Consider the following 19,195-nt stretch of genomic DNA (forward strand, 5'->3'; position numbering starts at 1 on the left):
GAAAAGACCCTGATGCTGGGAAAGATTGAAGGCAAAAGGAGAAGGGGACGGCAGAGGCTGAGATGGCTAGATAGCATCACCGATGCAATGAATATGAACTTGAGCACCCTCCGAGAGAGAGCGCAGGACAGGAAGGCCTGGCGTGCTATGGTCCATGGGGTCACGAAGAGTCGGACACGACTTAACGACTGAACAGCAACAAAGAGCACATTCCTACAGAATTGATGCTTGACAGATGGAGGTCTCCTATCTCGGGACCCTCTGTCTATCTTAAGTGATTCCAGCAAGAGCCAAACAGGGCAGGGGGAACAGTGGAGGTGTTTTCATCTCTAATTTCTCCTTTGTACTATTTTGAACTGGTCAAGCCTCTGAGCCCTTCTAGATTGTTTATCCTCCTGTGGGTGGGGGTGAAAACAGAGAGGCTTGTGAATCCAGCAGATCTATAGCACCTCCCTGCCCACTGGCAAACCTGCTTTCCTCCCTCCCTCCCTTCTTCCAAGGTCACAAGAGCGACCTCAGGTAAGGAAGCTGCCATGGAGCTTTCCACAGAGGCTGGGAGGGGTGGGGAATCCGAGTGGGGATTCTCCACATCCCAAGGTCATAGCTTTGTCTGTCATCTGGGGAGGGGAAATCCACCATATTCCACGGTCCCTCAGACAATGTCTAGGGGCCATGGGGTTGCTCTCTAAGCTCTGTAAAATGGTGTTTAGAGAATTTTGGAATTAAGGGGCTCTCAACAGGTTACAAAAGAAGTAAGCACACTGCCCATTTCCCATGTATTTTATGATGAACCCCATAATCATTATGTCTTAGGTAGCTGTATGTATTTTAAATGGAGCAATGATCAGGTGTGGACAGCCATTTAAGTATGCACTCTTGCAGTATGACAGCCAATGGGATCTGAGTGCAGTTTGCCTCCTGGTTTGTTTCCTTATCAGATGCAGAAGCAAGGATTCATCTGCTCATAATCTCATTTGGGTGTTAAGGGAAAATACTAGAAAAATCTTATGAAAGGCGCATGATGTGTACTAAAGGACACAACATATAATCCTATGATTATATGTAAAAACTATTCAGATACAGGTACTGGAGGTTTTTGATATGTGTCATGAGAAAAAGCTCTTAAGGCAAACATGTAATTATCTTGATTCCAGCTCTTGAATATCAGGGAAGTTTTAATGTCACGATCTCTGACACAGCTTAAATGCGACTTCTTTTAAAAAGCCATTTGGAACTGTAACTTGTTTTTTCTCTTTGGTGTCTCCAACCGGCTTTGGTGACCTTCCTGACAGACTGATGAAGGTTTCTTTAGCTCTTCAAAACAGTCAAAACAAGAGTGATCACTTTTGTGATAAATTGCACGGCCACAATTGGATTTAAGAGCTTATTTGAGAGCTTGATTGGTTGAAGCATGATATAAAGTAGGCTTTCGCATTTTTTTTTTCGTATGGGTGCACCTTAGAATTTGAACTAAAGGAACATTAGTTGGTATTTATTTTTTTGTAAGAAATCTTGGGATAAGAATAGAAACTGAATAAATGTGACCCTTATCTTGAATTTCTTGCCCTTTTGCCTAGTGTTAAAAGAAAATGAATCAAGTCTTAAGGGTGTGTACAAATGTACCTACAAACAGGAGTAGGTTTTAGTTTTTTTATGTAGGATGAGTCCTGTTCTCCCCACTCCTCCCTCCCCGGTTACTCCACAATACATGTACATGTTCCAGATCAAAAGGTGATTGCCTGTTTGCCCTCTCCCCCCATGCTTCAGTTGATTGTCTGCTTTGTTGTTGTTTTAAAGCACATTGCATGTTTATCTGATCAAATGTTCAGTATATATTTAATGAAACCAGCTCAGTTTTTTTAAATTTGAAAAACGTTATGGGTGGGGGAAGATGACTTCCTGATGGTCGCAAAGCCCAGCAATTCAGAACTGTGTACAGCCCCTTTGGCTTCATACCAGAAGAACAGGCTTCCCTTGAACTTGATCCTAGGAGAACATTGTACGTCTGACCAAAATGCAGCAAGTGCTCTTCCGCAGAGGGCTAACAGCTGAAATGGTGTGCGTACTACACACCCTTAAAACATTTCATATAAAATAATGCAGTAAGGGAATGCTGATATTTCTGACTTAGGAAAGCATCATTAAGATAAAATGTTTCAAATTTATCTGGCAATTTTTGAGCAGTAATAACTTTAGAAATAGCATTTTCTTGTTGCACATTGCTGAAGTCAACAGGCTAAAATCATTTTAATGCTTAGCAGTTCTATAAAGCAATGCATTTATTGTATTTTGTGAGTCCTTGAACTGTTACTAAAGTGCATTGAAAGTAAGTTATTAGTCAAACTCTTGATGTATGTCACTCTGTAGGAAACACAATTGTCATGGCAAATGTACATTTCGTAAACATTACAAAACACAAATTCGGATTATATGTTCATTGCTGTAATAAGACTCTTTGTTTACTGAGCGTGCGATAGGGCCATGGTAACACAAACAGAAATAGGGACTTAAGTGCTCCTCTAGTAAAGACAAAGACAATGATGAATATTGGGGAGTTTGTCAATTTCTTGAATTTTGCACCACTTTAAAATACATCATCAAGTAATTGTCTTCTCATTAACATCGAACTCCACTAAAAGCACTTAATTAGATAAATATCCGGAAGTAACAATGCACAACATGCATACATGTAAAAGTGTGTGTGTTTGTTTATATACAAACACATACATACTTGGGATGGCTTGCAATATTTTAAATGCTATGTAGAGAAGCCATGACGTACCAGTACATAAATACAGAGTAAGAAATGACCTCGTTTACATATCCCTGGACAAAAAAAAGTCCTAACAGGGCTAGGTGACAGCTGGCAGCACATGACTCTGTGCTTAAGAATCTACACTGGCTCCCTATTGCTATTGGTTTTTGTGGTATGCATGCCTTAATTTGAACCATTCATATCTTAAGGACTGCTTCCTGCCCTATATTCCCTACAGTCTGTCTCTAGACTCTCCCCCTGAGAGTTCACTCTGTTCATAATAGTGAGGGTGTATAGCGATGTGTTCTGCAGCTGTATATTTGTAAGCTTTGAACCACAAACCAGTTAAGCTATAGTTCTTGAACCTAAGCTTATACAGTCATTTTGACTAAATCTTCTCAGCCCATTCGTAAAACATTACTCTTAAGGGTAAAAATCATTGTATACCCAACAGTACTAATACAAGCATTAATAGTAATAAATGGGACTTGCAAAAGCACAGTGCTGTTTTGGGGATGCTTCCCTGAGCTATGCAACGTGCAGGCTTCACATCCAGTGCACCGTTGACTAGAGATGTGAAGCCCTAGGGCAAAAATAGAAAATTTTGGGAAAGAAATGGATTTTTCCAGTTTTTTCCCTAGAGCTGGCTTTGTTTTTTTCTGAAAAATTGAACAGCTTTGGATTATGAAATACTTTCTTTTAGAATGATAAAATATTTAAGACAAGATATTTATATATTCTTACTCGGCTTTTACTTCCCCCAGATATTTCTGAAAGAAAATGTAAGAAAACCTTTATAGAAAGACTAGAGATGTAAAATTTCTGGAAATAATGAAGCCATGGGGGAGAAATGCTTTTTAAATTCTCTCTGTAACATTAAAAAAATAGTTACTCCTTCCTTTCCTTATTAAAATTATTGATCTAATGTATCTTTTACTGATAGACATTTAGGGATGCTTCAATTCATGCTCCGTTTCCCGACATGTGAGTAGAGTCACCATATAATATGGAAGAAAATGTACATTCTTGAAAGTTTGTGTTTTGTTCTCTAGAGTCCTGTGTTTCTGTGCTTGCTGTGCTTACATGCTGTAACAGTCAGTTAATGTAGTGCTTTTCTAAAACACAGATGTGAAAGAAACACTAGATTATCCCACTACTGCCACCAGATGCGATGGAATACTATTTGAATAATCCCACCAATGTTTCTTTTTTTTAAAGAATTAACTTTGAGGCTTGGGTCTACGGAAGTCACTGCCACAGTTTTTAATAAAGTTCCTAATTAGACATCACTGCTAGGGAATTCGGTCTCCACTATAAAATCTTCGCCACTAGAATAAACCCTCTCTATCTAAAAGAAACTCAGTAGCTTGGTTCCTATGGCATAAGTATGGGATTGACACCACCACTAGAGACAACCCTTGAAAAGGAACAAAAATTAAGGTATTTATTAATGGAAATTATTTACAAATGAGAATAAAATGTCACTCCTCAAATAAGAGATTGTGATTGTTTAAAGGTTCTTAAATTAAATATGGATGCTTACCATTCCTAATAGGTGAGAGAGTCATTCCCAACTAAATAAAATCTCAATTGGTTTTCCTTCAGGCCAGATTCCCCTCCAGACCCCACAAACAAGGACATTTTGTTTAAGCAGAAGTGGCTATGAAATAAGAGATCCTGGACATAGTTGTAGACCATAATAAAATAATAATACTATGGGACAAGGGTAGTGGAGGCAAAGAGTAATTGGCAACACAATGTCTACTGAGAAGTAAGTCATATTGAGTTCAGCGGGACTTATCTGGGAGTAAGTTGGCATAGGATTGCAGTCTTAGGTTTATTGAATGGGCAGCTGCTATCGATATTGAGGTCTTTAGGGAGGTATAGGGAAACTTTGTTGAATAGTAGTCTTAGCCCATGACATTGGGACTGTTTGCATGTCATAGCAACATTTGGCAGCAAATCATGGGTATTTAACCCATGATTTGTGGGGATGTGCATTACTCCCAGTTTTATGCCCCCGTTTGTAGGCTGTTAATGTGACATCCAAACCCAGACACTTCAGGTTTTTTGTGAGTTTAATAGCCCAAGTTAACCCATGGCTTGTTAAGTTTAACCCATGAACAACCCAAAACGTCGAGGTTCAAAAGTCAGGCTAACAACCTATGAACGAGTGTTTGTAGGTTGTTTTCGAAAACTGGAAGTAACCCATGCACAGCATACGTCACCACAAATCATAGATGAAATAACCCATGATTTTCCACTGAATGCTGCTGTTGACTGGGAGGTATTTGGAAGGAATATATTCTCAGGGTTGAGGGATGGAGCTACGGTTTCAAAGGCTCTTCATTTTCTTTAAATTCTAGTAGCATAATAGTGCTGGGATAGGGGAGCAAAAATGGAGAGGGACAGAAATGAACTGAGCAGCACTGGAGGGAAAATTAAAATGGTGAGCCCCACCCCCCGGTGCCCTCTCTCAGTCACAAAGGGAGGGGAAAGGGAAGAAACCCTTGTAGATGCCATTCAGAACTAGAGAATAACTCTCTCCCAAAAATCTGCTCTAGGATTTTCGGAAATTCCTAATTTAGCTGTTATACGGCAACGTTTCTCCCTGAACATTCTTGCTCATCAAGTTCAAAGTTTTCCTGACCTATGACCTGTTGGTGAGCAGGTTTGTTGAAGGCTACATGTACTGTTTAGTGCAGAGTCTGGGTGCACATAAATCAAATCACTTCCATAATAAGGTGCCCCAAATTAGCTGAAAAATGGTGAGCCTGATTCTGAAGGAGTTGCTTTCTGTGTTGTTGTTTTTTAGAGGCTAGTCTTTTCTCCTCTATCTCTGATGTCTCCAGAATGTAAATACGTTTTGTTCCAAATTTTGGTGCAAGCCTAAGCAGATAACTTGGTTCATTATTTGTAGTCTATATATGAGTTGAGTGTAGTTACATCACTATGTAGTGGCCCTCTTTATGCCACACTAGCTATCTGCTTCCTTCCCCATATTGTCAGTGCTGTGGGACTGGCCCTTCCTCTGCCACAGTTAGAATCTTTGCAACCATTCCATGGTATTGCAGCAGCTGGAGACTTAGGATCAGTCAGTCAGGTTTTGGCCTAGATACTACACAGACTAGGATTGCAACCAAATCTGGCTTTAGGTATTTCGGATTTCACCATATCTTATTCTGGGCATGTGTCAGTGCAGGTTCCTTAGCTTCAGATGTTTACGCTATTGAGACTGTGGAAGCTGCCGATGGACTTTTCTTTTATCCAGACCAGAAAGTGGTCTCACACTTCCGCCATAAGTGTGAATGCCAGTTACTTTTGTCTTGCTTGAGCTTTTGTTCCTTAAACGTTTCCCTGCAGTGTATATGTGTGTTTGACTGAAGCAGTTTGGTTGAAGCAGTTTTCACTCTCCTAACAGTTCACAGATAAAAATAGGGACAGGACACCTTTCAGTACTTGTAACAACCTAATTCTCACACAAATACCTGCGTACACACACACATCCATCATATATTGCAGAGGGCTTTTCTTAATTTATTCTTCAGTAGCCTGCTGTGCACCAGCTTCTGAAGCAAGCAGGTAACTATATTGACCTTAACATTTAAACTTAAGAATGTCCATCTCACAAAGGAACTTGCTAGAATAGATACAAATGGACAACATTTAGACTTTTGATAGGCAGTTATGTGAGGGCTGTAGGGAAAGTAGTATTAACAGCCGCAATCTGGGGTCTGATCATAGGACTTCAAAGCAAAAGTGTGCTGTATTAGAAAAATAAGGGTTGTCCTATAAAGCAATATTGTGGCCTATAGTATGTTTTCGTAAAAGTTCAAAATAAACCTCGCTATCTTCAAACTGTAAAATGCTGGATTGTGCTCTATTTCTGTGAACATACTACGGAGTCAAGCTGGATTCATCCATCACTGAGATTTAACCGCAAAGTGTTTGCTCCTGGTGGTTCCACATGAACCTATGGCCCGATTGGAGTCCACCAGGAGAAGAACCTTCAGTGTGATGGCCCCCTTTCTTTGGAATTCCCTGCCCCTGGAGGTCAGGCAGATACCAACACTGTGTTTTTCTGGCACCTCCAGAAAACAGCACTGTTCCAGGAGGCATTGTTTAATTGACCAGTTATGGTTTTTATTGGTATTGTGTTTTTAAACAAGTATAATTTCATCATGGTGTTTCAAACTTTTTATTCCTTTACTGTTTTATTTCTTGTGTTCACCCCTCCGAAATCTGTTCTAGATATGGAGCAGTTTATAAATATTGTAAATAAAATAAAATCTACAAACTCAGTGGACAGAGCTGAAACCTCAGACTTAATGTGTGCACAAATTAAAAAGAATTTTAAAGGCCTTTCCAAAATCTACCCCAAAAGCCAAAATAGTAATTTACTAGGGATAAGTATCAGAAAACAAGGACTAAATAGATAGTTAAGAGTGTATGAGACCACTTCTCTTCAACTGGTATCCTGATTGCTGGTTTTAGAATATAGTTTGGTTTCACTTTTTGAAAATGAAGAATTGGAGAGAAGCATTCCCACCCGGTAAAGCAAGCAACCCTGTAGGTAGTTCCTGGAGCAGAACACATTTTCATTTTCTCTCAGACAGTGGGCAGGTTCACACGTCACACTAAACCACCCTGTGAATAAGCCATGGAAGATCAGCCTTGCTGTGGCTTGTTCTTCCCCATCAGTCTTCCAGCCACCTCCAGCACCAATCCCAGGTGCCGTTACAGCAGAACCTGTCTTGTATCCTTGCCCCAACCTTCTCCCTGCTCTGATCACTACCCATTTTCATTCGCCACTTCTTTTTTCCTTTGGTGCTTTGGGAGCATGGGAATGTGTTCATAATTTTTAAAATTATTTTTTCCCCATTCTTACACAAGTGCACAAGAGCACACTTTCGCCTGTCCAATATATGTAGTCTTGCCTTATCAGTGTCCTTGTATGTTGTAGCTGTCATTGGGAGCATAGAAAAGGAGTAGGTAACATACAAGGAAATTGACAAGACAAGGCTTGTTGTTGTTGTTGTTGTTGTTCAGTCGTTAAGTCGTGCCCGACTCCTTGTGACCCCATGGACCATAGCACGCCAGGCCTTCCTGTCCTCCACTCTCTCCCGGAGCGTGCTCAAGTTCATATTCATTGCATCGGTGATGCTATCTAGCCATCTCATCCTCTGCCGTCCCCTTCTCCTTTTGCCTTCAATCTTTCCCAGCATCAGGGTATTTTCTAGTGAGTTTTCTCTTCACATTAGGTGGCCAAAATATTTGAGCTTCAGCTTCAGTAGCTGTCCTTCCAATGAGCACTCAGGGTTGATTTCCTTTAGGATGGACTGATTTGACCTCCTTGCAGTCCAGGGGACTCGTAAGAGTCTTCTCCAGCACCACAGTTCGAAAGCATCAATTCTCCTGCACTCAGCCTTCCTTATAGTTCAGCTCTCACAGCCATACATTACTACTGGGAAAACCATAGCTTTGATTATATGGACCTTTGTTGGCAAGGTGATGTCTCTGCTTCTTACTATGCTGTCTAGGTTTGCCATAGCTTTCCTCCCAAGGAGCAAGCGTCTTTTAATTTCATGGCTACAGTCACCATCTGCGGTGCTTCCATTTCTTGCCCTTTTATATGCCAGAAAGTGATGGGGCCAGATGCCATGATCTTAGGGGTTTTTTTAATGTTTTTTAATGTTGAGTTTCAAACCAGCTTTTGCACTCTCCACTTTCACCCTCAACAAGAGGCTCTTTAGATCCTCTTCGCTTTCTGCCATTAGGGCGGTATCGTCTGCATATCTGAGGTTGTTGATAATTCTCCCGGCAATCTTAATTCCGACCTGTGATTCATCCAACCCGGCGTTTCTCATGATGTACTCTGCATATAAATTAAATAAGCAGGGCGACAACATACAGCCTTGTCGTACTCCCATGTCCAGTTCTTACTGTTGCTTCTTGACCCTCATACAGGTTTCTCAGGAGATAGGTAAGGTGGTCTGGTACTCCCATCTCTTTCAGAATTTGCCACAGTTTGTTGTGATCCACACAATCAAAGGCTTTAGCGTAGTCAATGAAGCAGAAATAGACGTTTTTCTGGAATTCTCTTGCTTTCTCCATGATCCAGCGAATGTTGGCGATTTTATCTCTAGTTCCTCTGCCTCTTCAAAACCCAGCTTGTACTTCCGGTAGTTCTCGGTTCACATGCTTCTGAAGCCTAGCTTGTAGGATTTTGAGCATAACTTTGCTGGCATGTGAAATGAGCACAATTGTGCGGTAGTTTGAACACTCTTTGGCGTTGCCCTTCTTTGGAATTGGAATGTAAACTGACCTTTTCCAGTCTTGTGGCCACTGTTGAGTGTTCCAAATGTGTTGGCATATTGAGTGCAGCACTTTAACAGCATCATCTTTTAGGATTTTAAATAGTTCAGCTGGAAGACTGTCATCTCTGCTAGCTTTGTTGTTACTAATGCTTCCTAAGGCCCACTTGACTTCACTCTCTAGGATGTCCGGCTCAAGTTCAGTGACCGCACTATCATGGCTATCAGGGACATTCAGATCTTTCCTGTATAGTTCTTCTGTGTATTCTTTCCACCTCTTCTTGATCTCATCTGCTTCTGTTAGGTTCCTGCCATCTTTGTCCTTTATCATGGCCGTCTTTGTACAAAACGTTCCCTTGAGATCCCCGATTTTCTTGAAGAGATCTCTAGTCTTTCCCATTCTATTGTTTTCCTCAATTTCTTTGCATCATTGATTTAAGAAGGCCTTCTTGTCTCTCCTTGCTGTTCTCTGGAACTCTGCCTTCAGTTGGATATATCTTCCCCTTTCTCCATTGCTTTTCGCTTCCCTTCTTTCCTCAGCTACTTGTAAAGCCTCCTCAGACAGCCCCTTTGCTTTCTTGCATTTCTTTTTCTTTGGGATGGATTTCGTTGCTGCCTCCTGAACAATGTTACGGACCTCCGTCCATAGTTTCTCAGGCACTCTATCAGGTCTAATCCCTTAAATCTATTCGTCACCTGCACTGTATATTCATAAGGGATATGATTTAGGTCATACCTGAGTGGTTTAGTGGTTTTCCCTGCGTTCTTCAATTTCAGCCGAAATTTTGCAAGAAGCAGCTCATGATCTGAGCCACAGTCAGCTCCAGGTCTTGTTTTTACTGACTGTATGGAGCTTCTCCATCTTTGGTTGCAAAGTATATAATCAATCTGGTTTCGATATTGACCATCTGGTGATGTCCATGTGTAGAGTCACCTCTTGTGCTGTTGGAAAAGAGTGTTTGCTATGATCATCGTGTTCTCTTGGCAAAACTCTGTTAGCCTTTGTCCTGCTTCATTTTCTACACCAAGGCCATGCTTGCCTGTTATCCCGGTTATGTCTTGACTTCCTACTTTAGCATTCCAATCCCCTATGATGAAGAGGACATCTTTTTTTGTGTGTTAGTTCTAGAAGGTGTTGTAGGTCTTCATAGAACTGATCAACCTCAGCTTCTTCGGCCTCAGTGGTTGGGACATAGACTTGAATTACTGTGATGTTGAATGGTTTGCCTTGGATTTGTACTGAGATCATTCTATCGTTTTTGAGATTGTACCCCAGTACTGCTTTTCCCACCCTTGTGTTGACTATGAGTGCTACTCCATTTCTTCTAAGGGATTCTTGCCCACAGTAGTAGATATGATGGTCACCTGAATTAAATTCGCCCATGCCTGTTCATTTTAGTTTGCTGATTCCCAAAATGTCGATGTTCAATCTTGCCATCTCATGTTTGACCATCTCCAGCTTACCTTGATTCATTGATCTTACATTCCAGGTTCCTAAACAATATTGTTCTTTACAGCATTGGACTTTCTTTTCACCACCAGACACATCCACAGCTTTCGGCTTTGGCCCAGCCGCTTCACTCTTTCTGCTCTTCCCCAGTAGTATATTGGACACCTTCCAACCTGAGGGGCTCATCTTCCGGCATCATATCTTTTAGCCTTGTGATACGTTCCATGGGGTTTTCTTGGCAAGAATACTGGAGTGGGTTGCCATTTCCTTCTCCAGTGGACCACATTTTGTCAGAACTCTCTGCCATGACCTGTCCGTCTTGGGTGGCCCTGCACGGCATAGCTTATGGCTTCACTGAGTTATGCAAGCCCCTTCGCCACCTTCGAATTAGCGAAAAATTTGCAAATTTTTGTGAACCGCCCAGAGAGCTTCGGCTATTGGGCGGTATAGAAATGAAATAAATAAATAAAATACATTTTCCTTCCATTTACTTCCAGCCTGTAAGTTAGTACAGATATTCCCAACAGTTAAAGAAAGCCCTAGAGGATGTCTGAACGTAGCAAATGGGGCACCCGCAACAACAGTACTTACACCTACCCCCCGATGGGACCCATTCATTTCGTTCCAAGCAGCCACCTTCTCAGGGTTACCTTTTTTTTTTTAACTGCTGGAGATTTGCGCACATTCGCTAAAGTGTTGTAACCACAGCAGTAACTGCACCGAAAAGGAGCCTTGGAAAGTGAGGGGGGAGTTAATAACTCCCCTTTCTGGACTAGCTGGAGACTCAGGGAAGTGTTGAAAAGGAGGAGGACATTGAGAAGTGTCAGTTCAGCATTTTAAAGCAAGAGGATTACATTGCAAAGGGGTAGATATTGTCCCCCTCCCTTTTTTATCCACTTACTCCATTCACCTTCCCCCCCCCATTTTTGGTGCTTCTGAATTGCACTACTGGGTCCCTCCTTTCTCTAACCATTATTTCCTTCGCAACTGTGTGCAAATTAGCTTATATTCATCCTTGTGTTCTCAGTTTCCTTGTATGTTATCCACTCCACTTAGGGGATCCCTTTGACAGTTGAAACGTGCAAGGAAATTGGCAAGCCAAGACAACACATCCCACGGGCAAAGTGCACACTGTGCACTTGCGAAAGAATGGAGAAAAATAGCGATTACAAATTCATTTGCATACTCCCCAGTAGAGATGTGAAGGCCCAGAAAAAAATGGGAAAATTCAGGGGGGACAGAACTGTTATTTTCCAAGGACTGTTTTTGTTTTTTTCTGAAAAATTGGGAAAATTGAACGGGTTTGGTTTATGAAATATTTTCTTTTAGAATTTAAGACAAGGTTTTTATATATTGTTGCCAACCCCTTACTTCCCCTCAAATGATGTCTAAAAACTATGTAATCAGAGTTTTATAGGATGTCTAGAGATGTAAAATGTCTGAAAATATTGAAGCCTTGGGAAAAATGTTTTTAATCCTCTCTGTAAGATTCTCTGCATAGTTCTTTATTTCATTTCTTATAAAAATTATTGATCCAGTGTATCTTTTACTGATATAATTGGGATGCTCCAAGTTATGCTCAGTTGCCCAACATGTCACCATATCATAATATGGAAGAAAAGTACATTCTTGGCAGTCTGGGTTTTGGGATGTAAAATTCACCGGGGAAAAAGGTGGCTTAGAAGTGATGGTCCCACCAAGGTGCCATTTGGGCATCAAGGGAGGGCTGGGAGGCAGCACTGGCAAGTTCACAAAGAGCAGCATGGGCTTTTTTGCCACTCTTGCCGAGCAGCTCTGTAGCCAATCCCGGCAGCCCATGATAGAATCGCTCTCCTGGATTTGGACACAACAACCCACCATGGTATGAACAACCCTACAACAAGCCATGGGTTCTCAGGGCGGCTTCTTTCCAAAAATTAAGCCACCCTGCAGAAAAGATGTCGGGTTTGGACAACCCACCATGGCTGGCTGCCCAGGGGGGGATTGTCATGTTGTGTGAACCGAGTCAGAGGTGACTGAAGTATTTTAGTGCAGACAGTAATTTTATGTAGCTTTTTAGAGCGTAATTTTTTTTTTTTTTTGGTATGGCTATCAGTGACCTCAACAAGCTAATTAAGAAAAGGATTTTATTCTTCCCCCACCCCACCCCCATTCTGTTTTTTAAGTTTGAGCTTTCATCTGTATGACTAAGAATCAGTGATAATTGCTCCATACACTGCCTGCTGGTGGTGTTTGGGGGAAGTAGGTGGAAATGAATTATTCTGTTATTCATTTTTCAAAAAATGAAACTGAAAGTACTCAAACATTTGTGATAATTTGTAATTTTGTCAATTGGATAACTAGGGAGAGGTTATTAAGGGGTTGGGGTTGGGAACATATTGTCCCTTGAGTTTGTTACCCAAAGAAGTCAAGTGATTTTGTCCATCTAAGGCTATGCAACTTTGTTAAGCTGTTGATGATATATTTTGTCAAGAGCAACATGGGTTGGAAATAACAATCAATTCCATCCCGTCCCCCCCATCCCCCGGATTAGATAAGCTGTCTTTGGGGGGGGGGGGTGTAGTGGCTAGCACATGGCTAGCTAGCTGATTTATTGAAGATTCTTTCTCTTGATAGAAGTTCTTTTGATCTTTGTTTTCCTCTTCATAACTACCTCTTCATAGTCTAAAATTTTAATTTGTTATTTTCTTGGTTACAGGGAGAAAAAAATGAAAATTCAGGATATTAAAAACAATATTAAAGAAGCTATAGAGGTGAGTCTACATCCTATCCTGGTTGCTTTGAACTAATCTTTTAACTCATCACCGTCTGTTAATATCTTTTAAATCTCTTTTTCTACAGACAATAGTGACAGCAATGGGAAATCTGGCACCTCCAGTTGAGCTAGCCAATCCAGATAATCAGTTTCGAATCGATTATATATTAAATTTAGCAAGCCAGATAGATTTTGACTTCCCACCGGTAAGTATAAATTCTTATTGTTAAATTCTTAAGTTGGATTGATATTTAGTTTTTCATCACTTATCACTACTGAATTTTTGTAAGAATGGGATGCAATTTAATGATTTTTCCAGTACAGAAATTTCTGTTATGTTTCCAAATATCCATGGCTTGATTTGGTAACCAAGTATAGATATACAGATGTGGAGACAGGGCATGAGCTATTTTCCCTTCTTACTTGTATTTCTTTTCACAAGCCATCTGCAGCCCATAGGCACTGTAGTGTTGGACAGTGCAAAAATGCACCTCTTCTCCAGGTGAGGTGCATTTGAGAATGACCTCCAGCGGAGTTAAAGCAATACAGTAATACAGGGGTGCATTTAAAGCGGATGGACAATGTCAGAAATATACAACAAATGCAGTCAGCCAGCACTCCCCAATTCAATCTGTGTATGCCTCTTAGCTTTGAAAACATGGTTACTGACACAAAATGACAGATGCTGCTATTTATTTTTAATAATAATAATTTGTCATAGCTTTTTATGCAGAGTGCTTTGCAAAGCGTATTTTTCATATGCTGTTATCATTGAGAAGCAGACAACTAAATCTCATGTTTCAGACTGAGAGGTAGGGACTTGTGTGTTTACCGTCACATAGCTGGGATGTGAACCCTGATCTAACTTCAACACACTCTTCTGTCATCTTGTTGCATTGCAAATAGCTTGGAACATTATGTATGGGTTGCTGCCTCACAGAGTTAAATGTGTGTGCATGTGTCTATGCATATTTATTTATGTATCGGAGTTCAGCTTCCTAAAACTCTTGTCTCAAACTCCTTGCGGAGAAGATGAGAGACAAAGAAGACTTGAACAATCCGCTTGACACAATACAAGACTAAGATGTAAAAAACCTGCATGATTGGTGCCTATCTCTGCTTGCCTTCTGTCTAAGGAATGCATTCTGATTCCATTCTATCTGCGGCCAGCTGCATTTTTGTTGTTGCCTTTTGTGGCAAACAGGCCATAATAATATAATCTGTGTCAGGGTGGAAACTGAGCCGATAGAACCCCAGAGCAGTTCTGATTCTGAGGAGGAGCAGCAATCCGTGGGAAAGGAGCTCGCTCATCTCTCACAGGCTCAGCAGCTGGCAGAGATCCTTCCTGCCAGCATTCCTGGGATAGATAGTGACCCTGGCAGCGAGAGAGTGCTGGAGGGGGGCTTGCTGGATGCTCGACGCCGACGCAGGGAGCGACAACAGATGGAGGGCGCCGAAAGGAGGCACTCCTCTCGTTTGGTGCGCAAACAACAGTCGCGTCCAGAGGACCCAAGGGAAAGAGGGAGGATCTCTCCCTAGCCCATAAGTTCAGAGTCTTCCCATGATTCTCCTTCAAACAGGGACCAACTGCCTAACCTGGAGCATAGGCTACTCTGCTATCTTTCCCCAATGCTGTTCCTTGCTTAGTCGCTGGTGATTAGCATCTGAAAGAGTCATTAAGATGACAAAAGGATTAAAGCCTTGAAAAGAATCCTTTTGTCTGTGTCTTGAGTTGGCTATTGGAGTAGACTGTAAGAGGCAGCTAGGGCGCTCCTGACAGCCTGAATAGTTCACAGTAAACAGAAACTATCATTTTGATCTCCATCACAAATCCTTCCAAGTAAGGCTACAAGCAAAATTTTGCCATCATCTTATAATGAACAATTCAGAAAACCTGTTCACTGCAATGAGCATAGTTCATCAGAAGCGGAGTTGACATGTATTACCTTTATAATCATTTTTTTAAAAACAGAACTATCATGTACGCTAAATGGCAAAACCTCAGACTTTTTCTAAAGGTAGCAGCTTCTTCAGCACTGCAGAATACATTGGAACAAACACATAACCCCAGCTTTTCTATACCAGTACTAGAAATTGGAGACATTTTAAAGGAACCTCTTATTTTCAGGATTTACATGGTCGCATTAGCACAAAAGAGCTTAAGGAGTTGCATGTTGGCAGCAAGTTGCTCAGGAACTGCTATGTGTGAGCTGTTTACTCCTGTCTTTCGTAGAGGGTAATGTTTAATAAGACGCTTGCAGAAGGTCTGATTGTGTGTGTGTGCGCCAGCACATGTGCAAGCCATCTGCACTCAGCAACGCTTCCAGAACTGATGATGAGGGCTTTCTAGACAGGTGTTGGTTAACAGCATACCCCTAATCTTAATTATTGGTACTGTTCATTACCCATTAATCGGGCTTTTAATCCTGAGTGTTATTACATACCTTGAAGTTAAGATACGGATTTTATATGGCTGGATGGTTGATTTGCTATGAATCCAAAAAAATAACAAAAAAAGAGAAAGGTAAAAGATATGGGCTGTGGCATTATCTTTGAGCAGCCTTTGATATTCATCCCTTGTAGCATACCCCAGGAATCTTTAGCTTGAGAATCTCATTCAGTATTAAAATTAAACTTCAGTTACTATTAATGCCTGTTCTATGTTCTATAAATGCATGAAAGGTGTTGTGTCAGATGGACCAATATTCTGAGTCTTGAGCCATGCGCTCAGCTTCTTGCCTACTACTATTTTATGAAAAGCATTTTCTGATGGTTTTAGTTGGGAAATGTCGTTTTGTTGAAGTTGATTTCTGTGGAGAATTTTTTGAATAGCTCTCTTCACTTCAGTTCCATGGTTTCTGGAATCAATTAATTTAGCTCTAGGATTGTTTCTAAATGTTGTTAATGGGAACAACCAGATTAAATGCTTGGCGGGAATATTCTTACACTTCTTAATTGCAAAACCGTTGAGTGGTTGGCAACTTGGCAACCTGTGGGCCATTTCAGGCCCATAAATTTGTATCATCTAGCTTGCTTACAAGAAACCTCTGATGGCCTTGCCATCACTGAATAGCTGGTAGGGACTGGAGACAGAAACTTCTAACTAGGCAAGAGCTTCACAGGAAGTCATGGTTAATAATCTTTCACTACTTGTGGATTAATGAGTAGGTCCATTTGGCACGATCTGTTTCCATGTTAGAATGTAGTGTGGTGTCTGTCCATCCCCCCCTCCCCCCCCACACGCACACGCTCTCTCTCACTCACACGCACGCACACATGCACGCGCGTGCACTGACACACACTATGGCAGTATCCCAGGAATATCAACTGTCAGGCAGCATCTTGCTGGAATGGTGCTCCTTCCCCTCCTGCAGCATTATGGACACCTGCTGGTTGTGAATCAGAACCGTTTTTTGTGTGTGTGTTTTCAGCTGGTAGGCAGCAAAGTATGGTCACGACAACCCCTCATGCTGCAGAAATATCTTGCTGCTGCCCCAGTGACCCAAGTCCAGATCAGGGGGAACCTGCTGGGTTCCATCCTCCCACCCTCCAGTCCCTCTGATTGTGAAGCAAAACTGTTTGCTACATGTGGTTGCTTGACAGCAAGCGTGGGGTTTGGGTAGAGAACAAAATGTCAGGACTGATGAGGCTGATGTCATTTCTGTAGTATTGCTGCTATGGTTGTGAGTTGTTTCTGCTGCTCGAGCTATAGCATGTTCATAGCATCAGGCTGCACTCTTATATGTGTCTCTTTGGAGCATACAAACAGTAGTCTCACCTGAGCTCATTTACATGTTGGATGTATCCCTCTGGTGTGGGAGAAAATGAATTTGTGTATTAATTATGGGTATGTAACTTCATACCTCAGAATATCCCTATGCTCTTAACTCCCTGGGCACATTAATTGGAATGAGCAATCCTCAGAGAAAAATTGAGACTTTGTAAACCTTAGTTAATATAGATTTCTTCTTCCTGAACGCAGTGAACAGTTGGAGAGAAACTGTACGATCCGCTTGTCTGCATAGTTTGCAATGCACCAGTATAAGTGGCTGTCTAGGCTGCCAAGGGAAGGGATGAGGTGTGCTTGAGACATAACAATTGAGGTAGCGCAGGAGAGGGGGCCACTGGCTTTCCTGTTGGTTTGTAGGGGCAGGTTAGAGAATTCTTTTGGGGGGAGAGAGGAGCATAAAGTAGACTTCGGGAGAAAGGAGTTAGAGGTGTTTTTCTCAAGGTTAAAAGCCAGGAATAGCCCATGCTGCTCCTAAGCTGCAGCGAAAGAGAGCAAGCTGCCTGAAAAGGCAAAATAGGCCTGAAACTCCAAGAGGGGGCTGAGAGACAGAAAAAAGAAGCTGCAGCAGCCACAGCAAAACAGGACAACCAGCCACATTTCTATAAGGAGCAGTTGCCATCACATGCAAAGAACATGCTGTTCTTCCATCAGTTCCCCAGACCAGTGGGATTGGGGCTTGGGCACAGTGCCCAAGGGTTTCCTGGATGCTTTTTCTGTGATACACAGTCTTTTGGGGATTTCAGTATGGGTAAAAGCAGCCCAATTCAGCTCAAGAGACTGAGATATGTGAACACACACACATGGGAGATATTCGGACAATCATGGGGGTAAAAGAAGCTTCTCTCCCTGCTCCCACGTGTGCGACCCTCATTTGCATAATTACCCTTGCTGCAGTGTGGGTCACTGCGTCATCCGAACCCAGAACACAGCACGGCTGGGGTGGCTTCGTACCCACCCTGCAGCTCCTACTGCAAGTTGTGGGTTGTAGGATGGATACAAAGCTAACCCCGCCATGCTGCGTGCTGGATTCAGACAACACGGCAACCCATGCTGTAGCACACATAATTATGCAAATTTTGGGCACGTGTGGCACATGCAAGGAGAAGCCATGGTGGCTTCTTTTATCCCCGTGATTGTCCGAACCTGGACAATGTCTCCATTTACAGCAAGCATTGTGCTTTGGTGTCCACCTCCATTGAGAAAGGAGAAGATCAGAGGAGAAGAGTTAGGTTCCCATGTCTGTCTCTCTGCCCCCCCTGCCCCCATGGTAAAGGGTCTGAAGTGAAACCACCCACAAAATAACTGTGCAAGTGCATTGGTGCATATGCATTTACTTGAAAGAAAAAAGTGTTCCCAGAAATGGTCCATGTGACCTCTAAACAACCACCAACTTCTCATGCAGCTCCCGCTCAGGACATTGCCACGTGGCACAGAATCACACGATAAAAATATAGGCTGCAGCGTGATATTCGTTGCTTTGTGAATAATGAGTCGCAGTTCTGTTTAAGACAACTAGTGGCACAAAACAATGACTCAGAAGCAAAAAAAAAAAAAAAAAAAAAGGCTTCCAGTGTAGATAGTACCTTAAAATGAACTTGGATGTGAGGGTTGACGCTTTAAAGAATAATCATAGTTGTCACTAGAGACTCAAGGGCACATTCCTTGTGCTTCTCAATTTTATACTGTGGTTATAATGTTATCTCAAAATGATTTAGTTCTTAATTGAGAGATACAGAAAAAGAAAGCCAAATAAATGCATATGTACACTGTGCTACTAGGGTTTAAGTAAGGATGTGGTTTATACCACATAGCAGAACACAAAATAGTGAGTTTGAACATATTTGTACCCAACACAGTGTAGTGTTCAGCATGACCTTCTATTGAGAGGATGGTGTTTGTCTGGGGATGCAGGGTGGTTAAAGATTGAGTACATTTGGTAATGGATTACTAAACTTCCTGAAGTCGAACGCTTTGGGTTTTGTATTAGCTGTATCTTGCCAAGTAACAATAAGGAATTTAGATGCTTAATAGATGACAGTAACATCCCCTTTTTGTAATCATTGCTTCCTGTTTAAGTGTATTTTGTATACTACTTGTAACCAATGGGGTGGGGTGAGTGTGAAAAACTTGT

At 41.7% G+C, this 19,195-nt stretch overlaps 1 protein-coding gene across 4 annotated transcripts in view; it reads left to right on the top strand.

Annotated features, from left to right (window-relative positions):
* Positions 1–19,195, top strand: part of GNAS (GNAS complex locus) — a 304,178-nt gene that overhangs the window by 186,093 nt on the left and 98,890 nt on the right. For all 4 annotated transcript variants that reach the window (XM_084854281.1, XM_084854282.1, XM_084854284.1 and 1 more), the window contains exons 3-4: positions 13,218–13,272; positions 13,361–13,480. In XM_084854281.1, coding sequence (XP_084710407.1) covers positions 13,218–13,272; positions 13,361–13,480 — 175 coding nt within the window. The remainder of the gene's footprint in view (positions 1–13,217; positions 13,273–13,360; positions 13,481–19,195) is intronic.

Source organism: Heloderma suspectum, chromosome 4 (assembly GCF_057233095.1).
Source record: "Heloderma suspectum isolate Gila_16-S chromosome 4, 16-S_ref, whole genome shotgun sequence".
NCBI classification, from domain to species: domain Eukaryota; kingdom Metazoa; phylum Chordata; class Lepidosauria; order Squamata; family Helodermatidae; genus Heloderma; species Heloderma suspectum.